The 20,554-nt window shown below is 32.5% G+C and overlaps 1 protein-coding gene across 1 annotated transcript in view; it reads right to left on the bottom strand.

Annotated features, from left to right (window-relative positions):
* Positions 1-18,064, bottom strand: part of LOC127882159 (uncharacterized) — a 60,992-nt gene extending 42,928 nt beyond the window's left edge. The window contains exons 1-10 of the mRNA XM_052430636.1: positions 17,931-18,064; positions 14,524-14,570; positions 12,459-12,848; positions 11,958-12,077; positions 11,214-11,257; positions 7,784-7,828; positions 6,565-6,615; positions 3,673-3,735; positions 1,906-1,968; positions 773-823 (exon numbers count right to left, since the gene is read on the bottom strand). Coding sequence (XP_052286596.1) covers positions 773-823; positions 1,906-1,968; positions 3,673-3,735; positions 6,565-6,615; positions 7,784-7,828; positions 11,214-11,257; positions 11,958-12,077; positions 12,459-12,848; positions 14,524-14,563 — 867 coding nt within the window. The 5' untranslated portion in view covers positions 14,564-14,570; positions 17,931-18,064. The remainder of the gene's footprint in view (positions 1-772; positions 824-1,905; positions 1,969-3,672; positions 3,736-6,564; positions 6,616-7,783; positions 7,829-11,213; positions 11,258-11,957; positions 12,078-12,458; positions 12,849-14,523; positions 14,571-17,930) is intronic.
* Positions 18,065-20,554: the final 2,490 nt, after the last annotated feature.

The following is a 20,554-nucleotide window of genomic DNA, read 5'->3' on the forward strand; positions in this document are numbered from 1 at the left end:
TCTTCCCATTAAAGAAACTATTAAAAACTGGAGGTAGGTTCGAGGCAGCTTACAGGGCACAGACAAGAAGGCTGATGAGGCAATAGAGTGGATGACATTGCATTTACGGAACAGCCACATCCATCTCTACAAGCTGGCAGGTGTTGGCCTCATCAGCATTGAAGGGCCAGACATTAAGGCAGTGGACTTCGGGAGAATGGTGGATGCCTGGCACCAGAGAAGCCCCGCAGAACTGTTCTTTGAGCTAAACAATGTATAGATATATTATGCAAGCATAGTTGTGGTAAAATATGTGGGTTTTTTCTTAATCATTGTTTGTGTTCTTATGTCTATTATTATGTTGCTTTAATATTATAATATATGACTTGAATGAAATACATTGAGGAAATATAAATAAATCATACAAGAAAATGGTGTATTTTAGTAGCTCCAAAGTAGTGTAGATTTTGATTTAGAACATTTAAAGACATAAAAAATCGACACGCCAAAGGGGGCACGCCCCCTTCCACACCATCCCCCTTTCGCACTGACTTGCCGCTGTGACTGAACTAATTCCTGGGGAAATGCCTATATATATATATATATATATATATATATATATATATATATATATATATATATATTTAGCGATGTCAGCAATTGGGATCAAACGCGTCTGATGGCCCCTGATTTTATTGTTAAAAAAGTACGCGACTCCAAGTTTGTGAATAGTTCCACATGCGACACACTTTAACATCTTGCTTTTCTGCGAATGTTACATTATCGGTTTTACCTTTGTCCATTCAGGTCGTTTAGATGCAGCACTATGCGCCGCAATTTTTAACTGAAATATTTATAAAAGATTAAACACAACTAATCTATACTTCACTTCACTCAATGACATTGGTTCCATAACAAATACGATTTTATATGTCACTTATTTGACAATTGATATTGCTGTGTCTGTCGGATATCAAATAGCATAGCTGAAATAATTTTATGTGAAATATGATTTCATATGTTATTTCAAGAAGTTGCGCTCATGTCAGGTTTTTTAATTATGATTGATCGTTCGATGTTAAACGGGAAGCACTGTGTCATTAGTTAACTTCATGTGCTTGTTCAGGTTTCATTGGACAAACATTCGAATGGTTTTCTCATAGAATTTATCACATGTTTACTAATGTATAAAACCTTCCAATGTTATGACATCTAGTATAATCTTTGTAAAATTGTCCCCGTTTCTATTTTAAAATTAAGTGTCAAGATTATTCGACAATAATATAAAAGGCACTTGTTCACAGATTTTGGCATGTTTTGAAGTTGGTCATTAAATGCTTTAAATTGATGAATGTTAATATCGGAACTAAAAAACTCCGGTATAAAACAACAAGAAAAAAAAGAAAAAAAAAGGAATCCACACCGAGACTCGAACCTCTGACGCTTGGAGTAAAAATCTAACAATCCCCTTGATGTAAAAATATATAACGATACTAACAGAACTCTCCAAATTATTCAGTCGTTTCGCGTTTGTAACGCTTTATAATTTTCAGGTTTTACAATCGTCAAAAGATGCATATAATGAATAATAAAGAGCATGGCAAATGTTCAGTATTACTGTGTCCGCGTAATTATCATAACTACGAGAAAATGTTCAGATTTGAAACATTTTTTTTTGCACTTTTCTCAATTTACCAAAACGTGAACAAGTCCTTTTAAGACAATAACCCGAACCAATGTTATTCAATATTTTGTAGAACAATATACACGATTATTTAATAACCCATAACTTTGATGTTATGTATATTTGTACTCTAAAAATATTTATCAAAACATATATATATAAGAAACCTGGGAAAGAGCATTTAAACGTTAATTACTTGGTGAATATATATGCACTTATCATTTTGTAAAAATTGTCCATACCTGTACCGTTTTGTTTTCGTCATATTGACCGTTATAGACATATCTGGTGCACCCTGTTGTTCTCTATAATAAAAATTAACACGATCAATACGTATAATCAGTACAAATTACAATATTTTATCATTTGTTATACTAAGCTAGTTATTTAGGACACTACCTAAACTGTTAAATAATTCTTAAAGATATTAACCTTCATTTTTATTTATATGTGTGAGAGCAAAACAATACAAATATATCGATTTTATCTTAATGTAATGTAACGGAAATCACTAAATTCGTTCGAACTAAGTTTCAAGGCTTATTACAAAACCTCTATTTACGTTATATCCTTAAACGTATTTTGTATTTTTAAGTATTGCTTGTGCTGCAGTCCGTGTTCGTTGACGTTAGTATTCATTACTTGGAATGATCGACAATGAAACCTGCAAACGTATTCCTATCGGGACACAGTGGGATTGTGTTCGTTAGAATCATGCTACTGACGGCACTCTAAAGAAATGAGATGTTGGGTCTCATAAGAGCATTTATGATCAACTATCGCAGACTTTATCCAGGCGTCTGGTAAATAGACGTGACTACATTTGTAACTTAAGGCTTAAATTTAACATGTTTGTCTAAGACCTAAGGGTCACATTTATACAAATTTGAGTCCTTGACCCTGTCCTGCCAAACGCGTCCCGTTAAACTGTTATTTTCATGAAAGTATACCAACCATTTCAAGAATGTCATGATATTCCTTATTGTGTACGAATGTTTTCTTAGCAATATCTAACCATTTTCGAGACACTCAGCTGGGTTAAGCATATTTTTGAAACCGGTCTCGTACAAAACATTTGGTTAAAACAATGATGTGGGCTCAAATTGAATAAAGGAATTATAAAACTCGGAACAAAAAACTCCAGTATAAGACAACAAGAAAAAAAAAGAAAAAAAGGAATCCACAACGAGACTCGAACCTCTGACCCTTGGAGTAAAAATCTGACAATCCTCTTCATGTAACAACATATAACGATAATAACAGAACTCTCCAATTTATTCAGTCGTTTCGCGTTTGTAACGCTTTATAATTTTCAGGTTTTAGAATCGTCAACAGATGCATATAATGGATATGAAAGAGCATGGTAAATGTTCAGTATTACTGTTTCCGCGTTAATATCATAACTACAACGAACATGTGCTGATTAGAAACATTTTTTTGCACTTTTGTCAATTTACCAAAACGTGAACAAGTCCTTTTAAGACAATAACCCGAACCCGTTATATAGGAATTCCATAATACAGTACTTTTGGAAAGCAATGTACAAAATTAACACACTATATAATTATTGTGGACACTACTTTGATTTTTCATTACACATTTGATAAAAAAGCAACCACAAACATGTCAACTTGATCAAAGTATTTGAACATATACTGATGGATGTAATCTGGTTTTAATTAATTTAACATGCGGTTAGAGGCAAAATGTTAGGTCATCAGATGATTAAGTCTTTGGATTAACGTAGTAACACAAATAACAATAGTACGTATGTTCAATACATTATCGATGTTACAAAGGGTCAGGCTTCTTTTCCAATGTTATTCAATATTTTGTAGAACAATATACACGATTATTTAATAACCCATAACTTTGATGTTATGTATATTTGTACTCTAAAAATATTTATCAAAACACATATATATATAAGAAACCTGGGAAAAAACATTCAAACTTAAATTACTTGGTAAATACATATGCACTTATCATTTTGTAAAAATTGTCCATACCTGTACCGTATTGTTTTCGTCATATTGACCGTTATAGACATATCTGGAGGGCTCGGTTGTTCTCTATAATAAAAAATAACACGATCAATACGTATAATCAGAACAAATTACAATAGTTTATCATTTGTTATACTAAGCTAGTTATTTAGGACAATACCTAAACCGTTGAATAATTCTTAAGGATATTAACCTTCTTTCTTAAGGTCTCATAAGGGCATTTATGATCAACTTTCGCAGACTATATCCATGCGTCTGGCAATTTGACGTAACTAACCTAAGGCTTAAATTTAACATGTTTGTCTCAGACCTAAGGGTCACATTTACACAAATTTGAGTCCTTGACCCTGTTCTGCCAAACGCGTCCCGTTAAACTGTTATTTTCATGAAAGTATGCCAACCATTTCAAGAATGTCATGATAGTCCCTATTGTGTACGAATGTTTTCTTAGCAATATCTAACCATTTTCGAGACACTCGGCTGGGTTAAGCATATTTATGAAACCGTTCTCGTACAAAACATTTGGTTAAAACAATGATTTGGGCTTAAATTGAATAAAGGAATAATAAAACTCTATAAATATTATAAGGAGAGAATTATATTTTTTTAATCATCCGCTAGTCTTTTATTTAAGGCAAGTGACCTATTGCCTATTCAATGGAGTGTAAAATATACAACACCACATCTAACAAAATTATAGGAGCACGCAATGTCTTAATAGATTATACCTATTTAAACAACACACAACACCCATAAATAAAGGAATATCACACGAGTTACGTAACAGAAAGCATAATTAGTCTGTATACAAAGAGATGTAACATAATATGTTTTCCCTCTTCATAAGCAGATACAATATTTGGGGATATATCTTAAATATTGTATAAGGTAAACATAGGTCATTAACGTTTTAAACATACAATAAACAATGGGTAAATGAAAAGGTTAATTGAGATACCGAGTGTTTGGAACTATTATGAGTGTCGCAATTCGAATAAAACAAATCTTATTATTGTCCAACAAAATGCTTTATGAAATGTAAACATGAAACATGAAACAAGGAGTCTTCAAAATACAAATCTAAACTTTTAACCACTATGTAACGAAAAATAGAATGACGCACATTTACAAGAAGAAATATGAAATTACATTTAATCTGGTTTCGCCACCTGTTAACGACGAAAATATAATTAACACGCTCTCTGGGTTTAAATCTCTATAACGACGAGGCGGTAAATGCATGCGAAATATACGCATTTGGTGGTAGAGGGAGGTTTTTCCCTCAACCATAGTGATAGTACGCAGTGCACTAAGAAGTTAAGCTTATTTAACACAACTGAAAAAGTATAGACTGACAAATTCAGCGCCAGAGCTAGCAGATTATTTACACACGAAATCAACACAATGGCGAAAATACCTTTGTAAAGAGCTATTTAAAAGTAGAAATAACCCAACGGTCTGTTTGAGTCAAATACAAAAGGCAGTATTGTAACCTTGTGATAATACTGATCTTAACGTCGATGTATTTGTTATTAGAGTCGTGCTTAATGTAAAGAGATCATAAAACTCAGAAACATTATCAGAAAGGAACTATTTCCTAACACCCTCTAATACCTTTTATTTATGGCAAGTAACAAATAACCTATAAAATACAGGACAACACATAACATATGACAAAACCCATAACAACGATTTTAACTGCGGTCACCGCTTAGAACGGTCGATCCAAAGCAATAGGGGTTTTAACTGGTTGACTGACGCGACAAACCGCATACTTGGCTTAGAAAACACATTAACACACACGTGTTAATAAACATTACCTTCTTCATTAAAACTGTCTAAGGGTGAAACAGTGTTCTTCCCCTGTAACGTCGGTTTAATACAGGATTTTGTTTTAATACCGGGAATTTAGTCCCTAGTTTTGATTTTTTTAATTATAATTCAACTCACGGAATATACGTTACAGAAAACAAGGCCTTTTGAGAGTGGACAATCCGAAACAAATATCAGTTATAAAACTGTTTTATTATGAGTGCTTGTAAACAATTACTCGGCTTATGTTCGTTGCCGGTTTTAATCAATGTCCACTTTTTTCATTGGTGGGTGGTCTACTTCATGCGAGGTCCTTGTAAACATACACCGTTACGTCATTAGATTATTGTCAGTTTGACCCGGTGCGAACATAGTAAATATGCAGAAATTATTGCACCGTTAATCTGTTTGTTTTCTTCTTCATTCACAACTTTTAACCAAAAGCATATTTTGTTTACTGATAAGATATGACGTTGTTTGAAAACTAGTGAACTATTTGTTATATGATCGCGGATGATTTCATTGACTCAAATGTTCGGGTACACGGCGGTTTCGCGCTGTCTTCCCTTGTTATTTCAACCATAGTCATCGCGTCCCCTACCTCAAAGGGCTTCTCCCCTCCCTACCACCTCGATGTTTTCTAATCCAATTTGCTAAATTACTATGTTTTGACTTTTTTGATTTTTTATAATACAATATGAATGAAAAATACTACTTTATACTTTTTCTTAGAAAGATGTCTTTTCTGCAGTAAGACTTTTTCCCGATATTCAGTTATACCGTACAACAATGATTAAAACGGCTTGCATGGGAACTTCAAACAAATGCCGTGCAAGTATTTATTGAATACAAGTGTCAAAATTGATTTGATTCATACATCATTTTGTAGATAAATTTATACTCGATTAAAAAACAAGAGTTTAAAACTTTAAGATCAAATTCCATTGTTTTATTAAGTAAAATTTATATTCATATCAAATACGTCTTAAATGTAGTTAACTCCAGTAACGTTATCAGAACAACTGAAGTTTATTGTTATGTATTTATTTTTGTCCCAATGATGATTCGTCGGACTGATCTTACCTGTGTCCGCCTCTGTCCTTTTGATGCAGAATTATGTGTCGTATCTTCATACTGAAATATAAATAGAAATGCTTATATATTTAGCACACTTTCACTGATATATTATAATAGACGTTACAGGTTTGTAAAACACTAGAATAAGAAACGAAAGTTGACAATAAGATTCGGTTGTTCACGTCTCTTATAAAACTGTAGTCACGGCCAATCTATATATTTCAATATACAACATACGAAGTCCAATATCCTGTGGATTAATAAAAAAGCTGGCTTCTTTATAATCCTGTTTTAGTCACGAACCGTTTAAACCGTTATTAATTTAATGAAACTGCCAATGGGTGAGACATGGGTCAGATGTTGTTTTTTTTCCAAAATCGAGGAGGTCCGGATAACAAATGTATAAGTTATGCTACCGTTTCGTTGCGCTTTAGGATGATTAAGAAATATCAAATAATTTTATTTAACTTGACTACCGAGTGGGAAATTATAATAAGAATGTAACCATATGATTATGTTTGTTCTAAAAACACCATAAGTTGCCATCAATCTGTATAAGCCATCAAGCAACACATTATTGCTAGGTGGAACACATTATCTACGTACACTACATGTTAAGCTTGCAATTCTTAGCTTTACTCGAAATCTGTTAATCAACCTACATATTGTTTATAATAGTCGGTTTTCCATATCAAATATTCTATTCACCCAAACATAGCATATTAACAATACTTCTATTTAAAATAGTGGTGTTACATGTCCGTTATTAAAAGCAAATCATAAAACTTTGCAATCAATGACCAATTTGGTAGGAAGCTCTTAGAGGTCACATTGTCAATTGTCTTAGAAACTGCACAGATTTAGAGGTCATTATTGCAAAATAAACAATAACGTTTTTCTTTTTGTCATAACGGATGTAATAAGTTGTTAATTTGCTCTTCACGCATGCAAAATCATCAAATAGTTGGTACAACTTTAATCATTTCACAAGTTATACAAGTATTCACGTTTAACAATTGAGCTGTGATTATATGCTTGTTTAATTGTTTAAATAATTTAACCCTTTCCCTTTCCAATTGCACTACTTCTGGTATAATTTTTTAAACAAAATGACAAATGTTGTCAAACATATGAAAATACACACACCTTGTAAAATAATAGAGATTAGTTTGCATTTTGCAATCAATGCAGATTTCATACTCTTCATGCTTAATGGGTATATTACCTCTCGCCATCTGTTCAGGTTCGCGCCATTCTCTGGGTCCTCAACCTATACAACAGATACGATACACGCTCGCATATGAATTAAACTACTTTATGACATATCAAATTTGTAAATATATATGGTAAGCAGTTGTAGTAATTTATTTCATTCCTTGTCACATTTTGAAAACTTATAGATAGATAGATAGATTTATAGATAGATTTATTTCGGCATCATGGTGCAAACACAATTAACAAACATGTTGCATTCATAAAATAATGCATAAAAATACAAACATGAGTATTAATTATGTCACGCAACACAGTACCAAGGATAGCACAAAAAAGAGAGTGATCTCTTATTTCCATTGTGGTCCTTGTTGATGGTGGCATGACATAGAGAGACATTAATTGAAGCTTAATAATACAGATTTAAACTGAGCATTAGTAATAATTGAAATTGGTGGACATTATTGTAGGAATATCAGTTACAAATGAGCACATACAACATGAAGTTAATAAATGACTTAAGTAATTAAAATATTTATATCAAATAAAAAATTATCACAGATAATTACGACATTTACATCACAAACTGACTAGTGAAATGTGAATTAAAAAGCAGAATGTATATTAACAATTTACACATGATACCGATTACTTAGTAAAAGACTATTATACATCCGACTTAAAAAGTGGTTTTTGACGGCAACCTTGAACCTATGGGACTCAGATATACTAGTAATAGAAGGAGGTATTCCATTCCATAGTTTACAACCCACAAACGCAAAGGATTTGATACCGAAACCTTTAACCATCGGAATTGTGAAAGAACCTTAAGTTTTTCACGGAACCTTGTATTTTGACCATGTGTTTCCTTAACCGGAATAAAATGCTCACCCATATAATCCGGGGCTGTACCAGCAACAATTTTAAATACTTGAGTCAGAATAATATGATCGACTCGTTTGGATACTGGGAGCCAATTTAATAATTTAAATTGCTCAGGACCAATGTGTGACCGTGGGTCCAGATTCAAATCAAACCTTACCAACTTATTTTGAGTTACCTGTAACTTGTTCATCCATGATTTTTTCAAACCATAGTACCAAAAAGAGCAGGCATAGTCAAAATGACATTGAATAAGTTACATAACCAAGAGTTTCTTAGTATGTTGAGTGAGATATTCACGTTTCCTAAATAAAAATTTTAACCTAGAGTTTGCCTTTTAAATGACTGAAGAAGCCATTGAATCACAAGATAAAGTTTGATCCAATGTAACACCAAGGTAATTAACAGATGAGGTTGGCTAAATAACCTGGCCATTACATGATACATTTAGATAAGGACTTAACCGCAGTTTGTGCTTAGAGCCAAAAAGAATGGACTCAGTTTTACCTAAGTGTAATGACAATTTATTGTCAATGAGCTATTTACTGACAACCTCAATTTCCTCATTCAGGGCATTTTCAACATCAGATTTATTTTTACCGGTAACCAAAATGCCAGAATCATCAGCATACAATAAAAGCTTGTTTTTACAACTGCTGACATGTCATTTACATAGATTAAAAACAGAAGGGGTCCTAACATTGAGCCCTGAGGAACACCACAAGAAATATTCGAAAAAGAGGGAAACGTTCCTGAAACATCAACCAGTTGTTGTCTTTCAGAAAGGTACGATTTAAACCACCTTAAAACATCTTTACTGAGACCTAAAGCTTCCATCATAATTAAAAGTATACCACGGTCTACAGTATCAAAGGCCTTTTGAAAGTCCAAAAGAATCATACCAACAAGATTGCCTTTTGGAATCTAATAAAATCAGAGAGATGAATTAGACATGTATCAGTTGAGTAACCTCGCCTAAAACCAGACTGGAACTTATACAACAGCTTATTTTTACAAAGATATTCTTCAACCTGGTCATACACAACCCTTTCATAGATCTTAGAGATTATACTCAGAATAGACACTGGACGATAATTACCCACTTCTGTTTTATCATTCTTTTTGTAAAGGGGAATAACCCGGGCTGACTTTAAGTCATCAGAAACAACAACTTGAATTAAAGACAAATTTATAACATGAGAAGGGGGACCAGCAATAATTGGGGTCGCCATCTCTGACCAAACGAGAGGGTATACCGTCTAAACCAGTGGCTTTTTGCACTAAGGTTATTTAGATATTTTAAAACTTTTTTCTCAGAAACAATACTAAAAGAAAAACTATTTGGTAGAACACCTTCAGATGCATAAAAACTATGGACAAACATTTTACCAAATTTAAAAACAGGTGTAGGTAGTTTCTCTACAAGTCACAGTACTGGTCACTGTATACCTACGCGTCAGCGTCTTGAAACAATTTGCCCGATTTTAGAAGCTCCACCTTCGAAGGCGGTATCGCCGGCTTACGGATTATGCAAAATGAACTCGTTCATTTTTCTACAGAAACTTAAGATTGTGAATATTAATCATTGGCAAACACCGGTTAAGTACATACATTCATGCAAACAGACATGCATACATATAAACGCTTTAATATATCTACATACATTCATACACGCATAAATACATACAAACAAACGAACGCGTACACGTACGCAATAACATATCTTCTAACAAAAATGCCTATATACATCCATAAATACATACATGCATATATATAAAATCAGACAGACACATGTAATGACCGACCGACAGACAAATAGACAAACAAACAAACAGACAGACAAACGGACATCCAGACAGACAGACCGGCAGTCCGAGAGACTGTTAAACAGGCAGACAAACCGACAGTCCGACAGAAAAACAGACATACAGAAGAACGGACGGACGGACAGACCTACGGCGTTTGATCAAGTTAAAAAAAAAAAAGCATTTTTTGCCGGGATATTTGATAGTGGCGTTGTGATTTTCGTAATGTCTTAACAGCTTGAAAACATCCATCATTTAAAAGACGTTGTGTTATTTTTCTCGGAAACATATATAAAATTTCTAGTTGTCCTTTATTATTTAAACAATCATGAGCCGTAGCAACTGACAGTGTATCAGAGCGTCATGCAAAATGAGTACATTCGGTATTTTTCTCTCGATGCTACGCATTAATAAATGCTTGTCATTAGAATACCAGTGGTTTTGTTTAAACATTTTAAATAAATTAAGAACAAATCAACATTAGCAAGGTCTCTATCTCAAACAAATATAATTTATTTATTTCATACCTGTATCAAAGTAATGATTTTGTAATAAGCACTTTTTACCAATCGACAAACGTTAACACGCTAATTTTATTCACAAAAAAACAATAGTTTTAAACATTAAATTCTCATATGTCACATACAACTTATTACCAACGTGCCAAAAAACCACGCCAGCTTCTCTTTTAGTTTTAGCGATTATTTATACATGTTAAAATAGCATGGGGAATGAACGTGCAAAGTACTTTTTTACCTCAAACGAACCCCTTCTTTGATGCCTCGGCTTCCCATTGTTTCCTGAAATCAAACCAAAACATTAAAATCTAAAAGAAATCGCCATTTTCAACAAAATAACATTACTTCCGAATAAAGCACTGTTCAGGTACGTGATAAATTAAAGGGGCCTTTTCACAGATTTTGGCATGTTTTGAAGTTTGTCATTGAATACTTTATACTGATGTAAACATTAAATTTAAAAAGCTCCAGTAAAAAATCAAAAATAAAATTAAAAAAGGAAAACTAAGTAGCCCGCAGCAGGGCTCGAACAGTGACCCCCGGAATCCTGAAGTAAAAACGCTTCAGCCAACTGAGCTATCCTGCCAAGCATACATAAGTTGCGTATTTTATACGTTATTTAAGCAATCTTCGTAGTTTCACAAATTTAAACGACAACAACAGAACTCTCCAAATTATTCAATTTTTATGTTTTTAAATCGTCAAAAGATGCATATAATGGCTAAATTATACCATTGCAAGTGTTCAGTAATACTGTTTCTTCACAAATATCATAACTAAACCGAAAATTTGCGAATCTGAAACAACTTTTTTGAATTGTGTTAATTTACCAAACCGTGAAAAGATCCCTTTAAGCCCCGTTTCAAAATATGGTAGTCTTTTCCAGCTTTTGTGGGTTCAACATTTATTGTGTTGGGTGAACGATTACAATGCAATACATATGAAAACGTATTTAGATAATGTTAATATTTTGTGTAAGTACCGATCTTAGGACACCGTTCTTTCAGGAGAAACACACATAGCACAGCAGCTCCAAGTATCACTACGATTACCGCAAATATTAAGAGATCGCTGTTTCTACCGTTTTCCGTCGGATGTGCTGCTGAAAGACACAGCATGGGTTTAAACAAATGTTTATTTGATTTCCCTATAAGAATTTGCAACATAAGAAAGTCTCTTTTGAAATATAGTTTGTGTATTACACCTGATTAATATGTTGTTTGGTTAAGAAGAAGAACCCAGCAAACTGCATACTAGCCATGCACTACATCATAGAAGGATATGCGTCCTGCGAATTTTTCGGTACAATTCATTGATTTTGTGGTATGTTAAACAAATCTTCTGCTATGAATTCGAAAGAATCATGGGTATAATGCCTACATGTGCTCGCTCATGTTCGATGAAACAGTCGATGTACTGATCATGTATCATTGATTTCTTTAAATAATGTGGAATCCATGTATATAGCCATCTTTTAACTAACCTTCACAATAGATTTTTTGTACATGAAGTGGCCTGTCTGTGGTCATCTGAGTCGTTGGTTTGGCGAATGGTCCTATTTCCGTGCCAGCACATGTAAGATTATTATTCATTTCGCAACATTTGTATTGTCCTCTTGTATTTGCATTGTCTGTTATGATAATTAAGTATACACCGTCATAAATATAGTAGACTGCGTATTTGTCACCGTAATTTTGTTCCATAAGATGACACGATTTCGAGACCTTTTGACACTCAGCAATCTGCTTATCGGTCCTCGAAAATTCGCTTTGGTAAATAACTGTTATGTCTTGATCTGAAATACATTCAATTCTCCAAACGGGCGGACTCATTTGTTTGCTTAAACTAATGCTTCCCGTACTGAAACGAAATGCTGAAAAAGAAAAAAAAACAGTATTTGACCGAGAGTTAACGATAACATAATTCCCAAAAGAAACAGATGTGTTCTGTATACGAAGGTCTGCGGTCCAACATATCAATCAGTACACACAAAATGATTTGGTAAAATATGTTTAGCTTATAATGGATGCATCCCTTTTAATTAAACTTCCTAGAACTATGACATGTTTTTCATCTTTAAAATGTAGTCTTAAAGACATCATATCAAACGCTATTTATATTGTTACTTTTAAGTACCATTTCATTTGTTTATTTTCCTATATTTATAGATTGTATTATTTGTGTTTCATGGCAGTTAAGTTCTCTTCTTCCCTTTAATGCCGATACATGTTTCTATTTAAATAGGATGGACTCATTCGTATCACCCTATCCAATGTATCACCATAGCAAATATTACTCAGCTATCACTTATGGTAAAACTTTTGTCATGTTTTGTATTCTTTCCGATTCGTCTCCAAAAATCATATGCATAATTTACATACACGCAAGCAGGCAAGCACGCATGCACGCACGCACGCACGTGCGTACGTATGTACGTATGTACGTATGTACGTATGAACGTATGAACGTATGAACGTATGAACGTATGTACGTATGTACGTATGTACGTATGTAATGTATGTATGTATGTATGTATGTATGTATGTATGTATGTATGTATGTATGTATGTATGTATGTATGTATGTATGTATGTATGTATGTATGTATGTATGCATGTATGCATGTATGTATGTATGTATGTATTGTATGTATGTATGTATGTATGTATGTCTGCAAATATGGTAAAACTTTCAAAAAGAGTGTTATGCAGCATACACTTATTATATATACTTGTCATGTATAAGGTCATGAACCTTATTTACATGTATACGGTACATAGTCAAACTGGGTGAAGCATATTATCTAATTATAAAAAAAACAATCAACCCCACTCTTAATCAATCATTCAATAACTTGTTGAGAAATGTGCAACCAACATTTGTTTCATATATTGCCGAATATTGCGTATAACTGCATGCATTGATACGAATATTAATATATAATTATACGTACAATTATAGTATGTACGCAATTTAACTATTTCTTACAGTAATTGTCATCAACGTATAACTAAAAAATGTTTAATTTAATCCAATCCAATGTGTTTATACTATACTATATTTATTGCATGCATTGTGTAATGGTGTTATGTGAATCCCTTTGACGGCATAGGCACTTGCACAATTCACATATATTGTTAAAATAAGTAGGTATAACAACCAAAATCATTTTATACAATCATTGCATTAATTTCGTTCATTTAGACAATAAGATATGCATTTACATTTCTTTTGTAAAGGTAGCGAAAATAGGTTACGATAATAAGATGAAGTGATAAAGGATACAAAAATGAATCATTATGGGTTGAATGTTAAATGGCAGAAGCAATTGCAGGAAGAATGTCTAGATAATTATCATAAACTAATAATATATAAATAAAGCATTATAAAATGAAACAAATATGTACACTGTATATGGGTATTGTAGACAAAAAGAGAAGATAATAACATTATATATCGATAAGATAATGATTTCTGTTTTTAATCACTTGTTTATTCCAAAGGTTGTTTCGACGTAAATAATATTTTAAGTTTGAAAATATAATTACCACAAACTAAGGACACGGAAAACAAAACTCGAACGCACATGCTTTTTCTGAAAAGATATATACACACACGTGTTTATATGACAATGTAATTCATGTATTATTTTCATATAGTAGTATTAATATGGTTGCAATGTATAATAATGTTAACATATAAAGAATTATATCAAACAAATGTGTTTGCTTTCGGGTTATACTTCGAAATATGTTCTTAGTAACTGAGAAAATATACACAGTTTCACTCGACCGTTTTACCTTCTAACCTACTTTCTTTTAATAATCTAGCTATCATGCATAAAACCTTAAGTTTTGTAAATGTAGAAATAACACTAGGCACACAAAGTTAATACGCCTTAATTGTAAAATGTTTATCTCATAACCATGCAAATTAAACATAAAAAACGAATGTATGTAATTATTGTCTGTAAGGTAAATTCATATGCTAATTATATGACATTTATAAAGGAATAAACATCGTCGTAAAACTATCAATAAAATAAACGTATTTTTCCATATATTAAGGCAAACGCCGGACACGCAATACCAGCCAAATAGTTGTTTCTAATTTAAAGCAAAGGTACAAACAACCAAAAATTGATTCAATAGCGAACATTTGTATTTGAACTTTAACATACACCTATCAAACATTGTTTGCTCGTGATCAGTTTCTTGCTCTTTTTTTCGGAAATTTAATTGTTTGTTGATAAACATATCATACAGAAATACATAAGTAAGTGTACTATGCGCTTCAGCTTCCGTAATGGTGAATTAAATGCCAAAGTAGTGAAGTATCAATTTTAAATCTTGAATACTTTTGGATTATAATTCGAATCAAATGATGTCGCTCCAACCTTCTTTGATTACATAATACTGTACTTTCTCTGTTCTAATATCATATGAATAAATGTGTTTTTACTACGAATGCAACTTATGCTGCACAGAACAGTGCGATTGGGAATATTGCTTACTGAGAAGCTTGCATGTGCATCTGCATAGAAAAAATCAGATGTGCAGACATAACCTAATTACGATTTTAAAGCGCAGTACAATTTTTTAGGCTATGCGCCTGTGTTATCTTTTATATATTTGTGTCACGTCAATACGTCGGTATGGCTCAAACATTGATTTATCGAATATACAAAAGCAATGCTTTAAACAAATACTAGTACGTGAATCATCGAGTATTTGTTTACAGATATATCAGTACGAATTTGTATAGACATTATGTTTATTTATCCTGCATCGATAAGTCCATGTTTTTATATGGCCTTTTACCAATAGAAATACGTACGTTTATAGCAACAAAGCAAAACCGCAAAGTATTTATGATTTGGTTGTTATATATTATGTTTTTCACTATAATGCTCTCACCGTTTTACATTCAAAACAATGCATACAGAAAACTATATATCCCATGTGCACCATCCTTTTTCTTACATAAACATAAGGAAATATGTTTGTTGTAATCAAACTAGTATTCAGTAAAAGACACGCATTTACTTTCATCAAGAAAAAAAGCCTTTTTAGATTCGTAGATATATGTAAATGTACATGGATACGCAAAGCCTGTACATCTGATTAACTGGTTCACAACTATAACAATAACATTAAAAACAATGCGATAACGTTTCATACATTTGAGTTAAACAGAAATATACTTGTATATAATCATTCATAAATATTGATTTATATATCTTTACTAAACACACACCGATATTTAAGATAGTATATAGATCAACCTTACAAGAGCTGTCAGAGGATTCCGCTCTCAACTGTTCTTGTTATTGCCCTAGTCCATGGCATAAAACCAAAAAAAATAAGTTATTGTTGCTTAAGGGTAATTTAGTATGTTTTCTGACTTGATAAACATATGTTAATTCACGTGTACCTATATTTTGAGATGAAGCCATTTTTTATATATTTATTAATCGGTAACCTTTACTGTTGACATATGTTAGCAGAATATGCGATAAAAAAACTCTTGATACTATGGATAAACGTTTTTATTAACTTTAAAATAATTTAATTGTTTTTCGAGAAAATAGGACAAAAACCTTTTTTATAATCAGTGACCTTGACCTTGATCGCACCTACAAAATATGGTATTGATCTTGACCTAAACTTCAAAAAAACGTACACAATCGAAAAATAGGTCTGGATATAAGATTATTATGTACTTGGTTTAAATACAATATAAAGTAATGGTTTTACTAAATTAACAATCACAATTAAAGTTTTGAGAGAAAGTAAGTAGACACTATGTTTCTATATTCTAGTAACAAGGACAATGACCTTTATATCATGCATGCCAGATGCAACCCTAATGGGGTCTTTATATTAGGTATATATTATATTAAATTACAAGAGCTTAAATCATTCGTGATAAATTGAGCAAATACATTCTTCTAGGACAATCCTTAATGTTGACAAATTTCAACTGTTTGTTACCACACTTGGCCTATGTATGGGGTCATTTAAAATACGAGAAATACACGTGTTAATGATATCCATCACTCAATTATTGAGACACTATCTTACTAAACCTTCTGTAACGAGACTACATAGAGCACACGAAAAACAAATTAAGTTTGAACTCGCCATTAATTTTTAACCAGACTATATAGTATATGTTTACATGTTAAGCATACAAAGATTCTTAATTGAGACAATATAAAGCTGATGTTGACCAAAGTTGATATATGCGGTAATTTCAATATAATGAATGAAACATGTGTGACTGAAATCACTCGGACCATTCCTGCCAAACTAGCTTACCAACACAACAAAAATCAAACAAGCTCGGTAGCCGACACTGACGCCGTATTCATAATACACAATAAAGCTTCCAATCGGGTTACAATTAGCGGCCATGTACCTTTTATAGGATGCTGTTCTCAACGATATTCTTTAATTACTAGTCTTTAAGCACACTATATGTGCCCTTTACACAATGCATGCTTGCAATTACGGAACAATAAATATACAGAAGTGCAAGTCCAACCAATATGCTTTTTAAACAGTTTTCTTACTTTCCAATTCACAATCAGCTGCGATCAAGACGATTACACAACATCCAACATTTTCGTCAAACGTTAATGTGTTACGTTACGTTAACTCTAACAAATGTGTAATAACAATCCTCAATTAAATATAATAGAAGGCTATCAAAATACGTCTCGATATAGGGTATCAATCAATAAATGTGTTATATAACTCACTTCTTGGGCTGAGGTATCCTCATTTTAGCAGTTTGATTTATTTTTCATAAAATGCTATTTGTCATTTTATTGCTATTCACTTTCGATTTCGGAAAATATCTAAATACTACTTTAATACACATGTACACCGAAACATTTGAAAATAATACAAATAAAGAATCACAAAATAAAATAATTAACATATATACTCACGGAGTAGTTAACTTTGTCTCGATGTCAAACTTTCAAATTATCATGTTTATGCAGTTTATGGTATTGATTTAATCACATCCGGGTAGATAATGAGTCACTGGAGTGTAAGGGGATTTTTGCATGAGGTGTTTATCTTATGCCTAGTAAGTATTCTATATTGCATGTCGTTAAATATAGCGCTTCGAAGCAAGGTTGCATGTGATATAAATCGTCCCATGATAAAACCGTTCAAACAATTACAATAAAGGTATTTCAGAGGTGTCTGTACAATAAAGGTATTTCAAAACGTTAAATACAAATTATCTTAGGGGCCGTGTGCGCATACCCATGCCTAACATTAAAACAAACGTTGCAAGTTTGCATACAATACTTATTGTTTCACATATGCATACTTTGAATTGATACGATTTGTGTTAAATCGTATGAATGATTTATGCGCCAGATTTATATATCGAAGATAATACAATCCAATCACCGCATTAATGCGGCTCTTGTGATGATAAGCTACTTATGTCAGTTACATTCCTGAAATAGTTTTGTTTATGTAGATTTATTTCGAAAGCAATGGCATGCATATCAAAAGCCGCCGTTTAAGATTTAGAATCATCATGTCTGCTGAAATAAAAAGAAAGAGCAAAATAATTATTTAAAACATTTGGATGCCTTACTTTTTGTTAGCAGTTAACATAACGAACAATATTTTTTAAAGGATTGAAACTATGTATAATATTCAAAGCAAGTTTGCACATAAGTCGCGTGAATTAATGTATTTTGAAAAATACGACTTGTAAGTAGTATTAAATGTTTATATTTAAATAGTTCAATGATCTAAATTTATTATGAAAACGGATAGATGCATGTATTTAAAAACTGTTGCGAAGGTATTTACCGTAACACTTTTTCTAATCTCAAATATGTGATTGAAGAAGAAACAGAGGGGGTAATCACATGACGATCATAAGAAAATCAGGATGGCAATATCCGTGCCGAAACAGGTAGTGTGCGCCGCTGTTTACCCTTTATAACTTGAATTTAATGTTTAAATGGCACTCACTTTCCAGCCATATTAGTAACAAAGTGATACGCGATTATTTCGTATTAATATTTGCTCTACATCTCGATTTTACTAGCTTCAAAGTTCCTTAGCGGGAGATGCTCGCCATGTACTTTGTGATCGTTGCGGGGTTTCACTTATTTTATTACTCTCCTGCATTCACATATTTGTATTTAAAATCCGTATATGAGAATACGTTTGATGTTTATATAGCGTGCTGTTATGGAGTACACGTGTAACTTGTTGTATAAAGTTTTATGAACCCGCAAGTTGTATGATATCAATGGGTCTCAGATTTGAGATGGTCAAAAAGGGGTCCCGTTTAATATAGGAAAACAGATATTCTCATGTAATACTCATCTGTGACGAGCACATGTCATGGTAACGACACAGGTTGCAGCTATATATCAAATGTATTCATTACAAAAGCTTAACAGAGCGGATCATGTAGATGTTATTATTTAAATATATGCCAGTCTTCATATATGATGCAGGTAGTCCAAACTTCGAATAACATGCATCATGTGTCCACCATGATAAACACTCTTTACTATCCTATCCGTGTGAGACTTTGGCAAAGGCATGCAATGAAAGTGCAATGATGTGGAAATTTTGGTTGTCTCCCCTCGTGTTCAACATGCCAAAGAGCTAGAATACGTGTGTGATCATAAAAATTGTTTCTTAAAACAAACAGAAAAAAAATATTTCTTTAACAACCACCAACAATACTTGTGTTTATTGACATCAGTAATGTGTTTATGAATACAAAATTAATGTATTTGCCAAAGCTGTGTGCCGAATATTGAACATCTATTCTCGAGGCTACTTTTTAGCACACTGGCATAATCATCACAACATGTATTTTCTATGCAACGATCGAGACACTCATACAAACAATGTACTTTATTATTGCAATAGATATTAGCATATGTTCAACAACAAACAGTATTGCAAAGTCATAATGAAATGATGTCAACAAAACATAAGCGAAGACAGGCAGCTCCCCGTATATTCACATAAGAATTTATAAATTATATAAAAATTATAGATACCACATAATATTATTAGACATACACAAATGAAATTCACCTATGTACACAATTGGACAAAATATTATATTATCAAATGAAAAACAAACATGCGATGATTAAAATATATACTACAAAGCATGGTTCCAATTATTAATAAACTAAAAGCGTATATTTTCACTTTATCGTATAATAAATATAAATGAACTCCTATTTTGCGCTGCAAACAGCGGACAGTTCAATAAATAACAACTATTTTACAAAATGAATTGTAATTATAGGTTTTCATGTTATCATGCAGCTCTTAATGTATAATAAAAGGAAATCAGAAGCAAATCATAAAAGAGAGAAAGCTGTTTTAGGGATAATGTGCCTACCCTCACAGATGAGGAAGCCTAAATTTCAGCTCTACTAAGCAAGTATATGCTATCATGTTTTATACATGTATTCAGCATAGTTGTTTTCCAAAACCATTGTTTATTGTTGTGTTTGTTTACCATGTTAGTATTAGTCATACTTAAATATAAAAAAGAACTATTACC

Source organism: Dreissena polymorpha, chromosome 5 (genome assembly GCF_020536995.1).
Source record: "Dreissena polymorpha isolate Duluth1 chromosome 5, UMN_Dpol_1.0, whole genome shotgun sequence".
Taxonomy (NCBI): Eukaryota; Metazoa; Mollusca; class Bivalvia; order Myida; family Dreissenidae; genus Dreissena; species Dreissena polymorpha.